The 6,532-nt window shown below is 40.0% G+C and overlaps 1 protein-coding gene across 1 annotated transcript in view; it reads left to right on the top strand.

Moving 5' to 3' along the window:
- The window catches only part of MRPL48 (mitochondrial ribosomal protein L48), a 49,294-nt gene extending 42,762 nt beyond the window's left edge, over positions 1-6,532 (top strand). Inside the window, exons 6-8 of the mRNA XM_006777940.2 lie at positions 2,979-3,081; positions 5,159-5,248; positions 6,234-6,532. Of these exons, the coding sequence (XP_006778003.1) occupies positions 2,979-3,081; positions 5,159-5,248; positions 6,234-6,308 (268 nt within the window). The 3' untranslated portion in view covers positions 6,309-6,532. The remainder of the gene's footprint in view (positions 1-2,978; positions 3,082-5,158; positions 5,249-6,233) is intronic.

Genomic DNA, 6,532 nt, shown 5'->3' with positions numbered 1-6,532 from the left:
TCCCCTTCACCTAACTCCTGCTTTTTCCTTAGGTTTCATCTTGAATGTCACTTCTTTAGAGAAACTCTTAAATTAGTTTCTATATTATATCTTTAGTAGAAGTGAAGGTTACTTAACTTCCCTTTCATAGCAGTCATTCCTTATCCTTGTAATTACTTGACTTTTATTAGTCTTCCTTATTAGACTCTAAGATCCATAAGGCAAGGATTGTTTCTGTCTCCATCAGCTGTCTAATAATCCTAAGACCTTGCCTAGTACCTGACACATAGTAGGCAATGAATAAATATTCATTGATTTGGGCTGAGTTCCAATAGGCATGGGCATGATTCCTAGAACAGCACAATGAATGATGTGCTTTTTTTTTTTTTCCTCTTCCTGACTCTTTGCTCCAAATAGCACAGAGCATAAAGAGATATTTATTTTCGGCAACTCTCCTCTCTGCATTGATTGAGGTTTTTAGACCACTGTATGGTTAGGCATTCTCACTGCCCAGCTTTTCAGAGATGAAATAATTTTTTTCTTTTGACTTTCATTTCATCATGATCCATTTTCCTCTGGGAGTGTGGGGTAGTGCTTTGACCTTGAGGGGGAATTGGGCAAAGAAGCAGTGTGCTGGCTTTTGTTCTATAAATGGTCTGCTTTGCTATAGCTGCAACTAACCTAAAAGAGGAGAGGAAGGGGCCTTGCATGCAGGTCCCTTAACTTGCCTGCCTCCCTTGCTGAGCAGTTGCCTGGAGAGATGGAAATATGACTCATCTGGGAGCAGCTTCCAAGTCTAAAGCTGATTCTAGCCCCTGTGCTCTTTGGAGAGGAACAGCATCACCCAGCACCACTCTCTTAAAGGCTACTCTTTCTTTTTTGTTTAAGTCCACTTACGTTGTTTAAAATGGAGGTATATCTTATATATAGTAGAGCCCACAGATTCTAAGTTCCCTAGCACCCCAGCTGGCTCCCTTCTGCCCTGTCTTAGGCAGTATTCCCAAAAGGTAACATTATTTTATCTTGATAAGTTGACTCTTGAAATTGTTATTTCATTTCTTCCCTTCTGTTTTTACTATGTGATTATTCAAGCGATGTTTATTATAGAAAATCTGAAAAGTATAGAAACGAATGGAAAATTATACTCTTACTACTCAAAGGCCTATTCTACTTTAATGACCAGAGTTCCCAGTATTTCCTTATCAAACTATGTCTGGCTTTTCTGTTGGTTCTCTTTGAAAGCCTCTCATGTCTCCTTGCCTTTAGATAACTGCTGCACTTTTGGGGGCAAACGACTCTGTTCATTCTTTTTTTTTTCTGTTCATTCTTTACATCTTGATACTGCTTCATCTATGAAGCCTTCCCTGATCCCCACTTCTCTTCCTCTTGTCCCCATAATATGTGGTACATCCCTGTTATTGTCTCTGTCTTACTGTGGTGAAGATGTTCATCTACTTACCTGTCTGTACAAAACACTCTTAGTGAACTCCTTTTAAGCACAAGCTATATAATGCCCACCAGAGTGCCAAGGACAGAGGAGGCTCTCGGTAAGTGTTTATTAAATGAATGGATGAATAAGTAAACAAATCAATGAAATCTTAGTAAAATAATTGGACAACTCCCTTTAGTCTTATCTGCAGAATGTCAAAAAGGAAAAATAGCATGTTTTACATTCCTGAACGTTTTTACATAGTTATTTTACTTGATCTTCCATAACCACCCTATGAATGTGTCATTTTATTTTATATATGGGTACTATCAAATTTGAATTGGAAGAGGAGATCAGAAACGTGGGAGGGGATGTTATTTAGGGAGACTGCCTGGAAGAATTTGCAATACCTAGCATTTACTCACTGTTTATAGAGCAAGGGAACTGGCATTTGTAGGCACAGTAAATGAGGCAAATAATAACTAGTTTAATCATTTAACCATTGCAACGACCCTATAACTAGTTATTATTATCCTCATCTTAGAGCTGAAGAATCTGAGACTCAGAAAGCTGAATTAATTTGTTCAAGGTCAAATAGGTAACAAGTAGGAGAGCCAACATTTAAATCTAGGACTGACTGTCATGTCTCTAATCAATTTTCCATTACATCAAACTTCCTTTTGTAGCAGTCCATCTGTAGAGGACCATGCCCCCCTGCTTTTAATTAATGAAGCTTTTTGTGGCATGAAAATTCAGAAATACTACTGTTATTATTTCATTTATCTTTAGTTTGATGAACCATATTTCTGTTTAGCCATCAGTCCTATCAGACCTAATCCTCACAAAATCTATTGCTATAGGCCTAGATTGTAATCCTCTTCTCAGAGGGGGGAGTGACTCGCCTTAGTAAATATTGCTAATAAGTGGCAGGGCCAACATTTGACCCCAAGTCCAGTGGTCTTTCCTCTGTAGCATGTAGATCTGCTGAAGGTGATTATAGCAAGCACAGACTTTACAGTGGTTCTCAACTAGGGGACATTTAACAATGTCGAGATAATTTTGATTGTCACCACTTGGGGGTACTACTGGCATCTAGTAGGGAGAGCTTAGGGATTTGTAGGCCAGCTCCCCACAACAATGAATTATCTGGTCAAAGATGTCAATAGTGCTAAGGTTGAGAAATCCTGCTCTAAAACAATTGGGTTTCAGGCCTCATTTCTCCAGAAGAGTGGAAATACCCAAAGTTATCCTCCAAAGCATACCTAGTGATTCTTTTAGAATTGGCTATTCTCTAATAGCAGCAAATACTTATTAAGCACCAGGTATTATTCAGTGTTATATTAGGCAAGATTGGGGATGCAGAAAAGTATTCAACATCATCTGTCACTTCAGGAAGTTTAGAGACTTCTGGAGGAGGCTTAAGAGGATCTGATTACTTTGCCCTGGCTGCAGATAACAGCCCTGGATTCCAGGAGCTCTGCATGCACTAGTGGCTGTACTCAGGGACTACCCTGAGTGGTGCTGCTGGCTTAAGGAGACCCTCGCCATAGCTGACTCTTTCTTCCCACAGTTATGCGATGCCCACCAAAACCATGGAGGTGTTGCAGCTACCGGAGCAGGGCAGTAAAATGTTTGTGGACGCAATTCTTACCACCCATGAGCGAGTAGTTCAGGTAAGTATTCTGGGAGAAACTGGAAATGTATTTGCCTCTCCTGGTTCTTCTCTGTACATTTTTCCTCTTTCTACCAAGCCCATCTCTTCCTCGAGCTTGCCCCTTGAATGATGATGTTCTGCAAGTTTCAGTTCTTGATCCCTCCATCTCTCCTTCTGTAATCCCTTTCCTCTATGCAATCTCATTCATTCGCCTGACCTTAGTAACCGTCATTATATATCGACAATGCCTAGATCTCCAGTCTTGATCTCTAGGTTAAGCTTCAAATCTGATATCCATTTGTCTGCTGGACTTCTCCATGGGGATGTTCCACGGGTGCCCTGCACTCAGTGCTTATAAACTAATTGTAGAGGAACTGTTCCTCTGTCTCTAGAATCTTCTTCACCATTGAGCCTAATGCTTGATCCTTCTTTGCTCTCTGGTATCCATTCATTCGCCAAATTCTAAAGCTTCTACCCCCCAAAATCTTTTAGATTCATCAACTTTGCTTTACTTTCATATGTCATTTTCCTGCTTAAAACCCCTCAGTTGCTTCCCTTTAGCTCTAGCAGTGGTTCTCTGTCATTTTATTGCAGAGACAGATGGGTGACAACCACACTATCATGAAAGTGCCCAGAGCTATTATTAAAAATTCACAGTTAACATTACCCCCATTTTTTTACATCTTTATTGAGTTTTATCCCATGCAATACAATTTACTTACTTAAAATATACAATTAAGTGGGTTTTAATATATTCAGAATTATGCAACCATCACCACAGTCAATATTAGAACATTTTCATCAACCCCAAAAGAAACTCTGAACCCATTAATAGTCATTCCTCTTCCCCATTCCCCTGACTCCTAGCAACCACTAATCTACTTTCTGCCTTTATGGTTTTACCTCTTCTGGATATTTCATTTAAATAGAATTATGTCCAATTTCTTTCACTTAGCATACTGTTTTCAAGGTTCATCCATGTTGTAGCATGTATTATTACTTCCTTCCTTTTTACCAGTATTGCCAAATAATATTCCAATGGATATCACTTCTTTTTTATCCACTCAAGAAACATGTAAGCAAGGTAATGAATGTTAAGGCAGTAATACCTTAAATCTATGTTAACTTTTAATATAATTAAAGTACTTAAAATCTTTGTTTCTTTAAATATTATAAGAAATAAATTATTTGAGATATATCTTATGACAGATCTGACTTGCCACTGAAAGCTGTAGGATCAAATTTGAACTCTTTAGATTAGCATCTAACTGCCTTCATTATTCTCTTGCTTTTCTTTATACTCTATTCCAACTACACATGGAACTAATTTTAATTCCCTAGTAATGTGCTGTGCCTCCACATTTTACTGAATATTACTTCCTCTGCCTTGAAAACTCCCACTACTGTTGAATTCTCTAGTTTACTCAAGGCTCCATCCAGAAGCTTTCTTTGACCTCCCCTGATCAATTTAGGTAGGTACTTCTCTAGTGGGTTTCTGAAGCCCCCTTCATATCCTTCTACCACATTTCTGATTCACTTCTGAATTCTTGGCACAGGGTTTGACACCAGTCAGGTCCTGGTCTGTATGGGTTAACTTGAACTGACTTAAAGTCATCCTGGATTTGTTCATTTCTTTGGTCCAGCTATGCCATCCATTGCCTATAGGAGCAGATGTTGGACATGACCTTCTCAGCAAGCAGACACCCTGGCAGAGAAATCCTGTAGAGATGGACTCTGAAACCAGCTCTGGCTGGTAATCCTTCACCCAAGGCGGTCGCCTATCTCTGCTGGAGCTGACAGTTGAGCCCACTCGCCTAGCTTTCAGCACCTCTTTTTCTCTTTTTGTTAATTCTCACCCAAGGATGTTTTCTCCATTGATATTTTTTAGAGAAAATGGAAGGGAGGGGGAGAAACAGAGAGAGAGGTAATGAGCTGGTTGCCTCCCACATGCACCCTGACTATTGTCGGGGATTGAACCTGCCACCACAGTACGTGCCCTTGACTGGAATCAAACCCGAGAACCTTGAGTCCACAGGTCAACACTCTAACCACGTTTAGGACTCAGCCTCTCTCTTAGAGCATCTTTCCTTTTGCAGATAAGCGGTTTGAGTGCTACATTTGCAGAGATTTTCTTGGAAATAATCCGAAGCAATCTTCCTGAAGGAGTCAAACTGTCAGTGAAGGAGGTAGGTGCTAGTTTGAGAAGAGTCCCCTGGTGGCCCACCTGTGCTCAAAATATCTAGACTACGTGGCTTTGGAAACAATAAGGGAATGTGATAATTTAGCCCAGGTAATAATCAGGAAAAGTGTGCAGGCTGGTACTACTGTGATCATTATTCTGGCTCTTCAGGGATGATGCCTTATGGACCGCAAGCTGAAATCCATCACAGCATCCTGATGTTAGGCGTGAGCCCATCACACCTCAAAATTCTCCTCCTTAGACAGTTGTATAGCAGAAAGAGCATCATTTAAGGTCACATACAGTATAAGTAATCATAACACAAATGGGGAAATGTATTTTATAGAAAAAGTTCTTGGATATTTGAAACTTAACTATATCCTGACTGAATATATTCAGTAAAGAATACCTGTCAGAAGGAAGTTTGCCATGGAGAACTTGGAATACCTTAGGAACTTTAGCCTCAATACTGAATATTTGGGTCTTGTTGCCAAGATGATCCGTATTATGACACAAATACATCGGGTCGTCTTAGACTGATGCCATTTGCTTCATGCAGCTCCCAAGTCCATGCTTGTTAAACCTTTGCTTATTACTGTAATTCTGTATATAGTGAGAACATGTGCTGGTCATGCTGATTTGAAATAATCCAATCCTGCATCTGTTATTTCCTATTGTTAATGGGGAATTTTGGCATTCTCTCTTTTTTTAAGTGCTTTTATTGTGATATGTATAGAGTTTTGACATTAATTCTTTATAAATCTGTCTTCTGTCACCAAACCATATGTTCATTTAAGGCAGGGAGGAAATCCAATTCAGCTTTGAATCCATGGTACCTAATACAAGTCTGGTACATAATAGATCCTCAATAAAGCTAGTTGAATTGTGATGCATTCTCTACAGAGGGGGTAGGTGGATCCTTTTTTGATGCTGTGCGTATTTGAGTAATTGAAAGCTCTGCAGTAATTCCCACTTATTTTTCTTCTCCCCAGCACACTGAAGAAGACTTCAAGGGAAGGTTCAAAGCTCGGCCAGAACTCGAAGAACTGATAGCCAAGCTGAACTAGCTCACTGCAGGCTCTTTCTTGCCAGCACTGGTGATATTGAGTGCCCAGGGGAAGAGCTCTCTGAGTGGTCCAAGTTAAGCAGGTGACCCTGACCCTTAGGTATAAGTATCCAACCCCACAGCCAGGAATGCGTCCTGTCCTCTGTGGAGGAGTGCTTGCCAATTGTCACCACTTTCCTTGAGCCAACCCTAGGTATCTTCCATCTAATAAAAATTTGCTGCTGA

This window comes from Myotis davidii, unplaced genomic scaffold (genome assembly GCF_000327345.1).
Source record: "Myotis davidii unplaced genomic scaffold, ASM32734v1 scaffold169, whole genome shotgun sequence".
Taxonomy (NCBI): Eukaryota; Metazoa; Chordata; class Mammalia; order Chiroptera; family Vespertilionidae; genus Myotis; species Myotis davidii.
The sequence above is the reverse complement of the archived record's forward strand: the minus strand, read 5'-3'. Positions and strand labels throughout refer to the sequence as shown.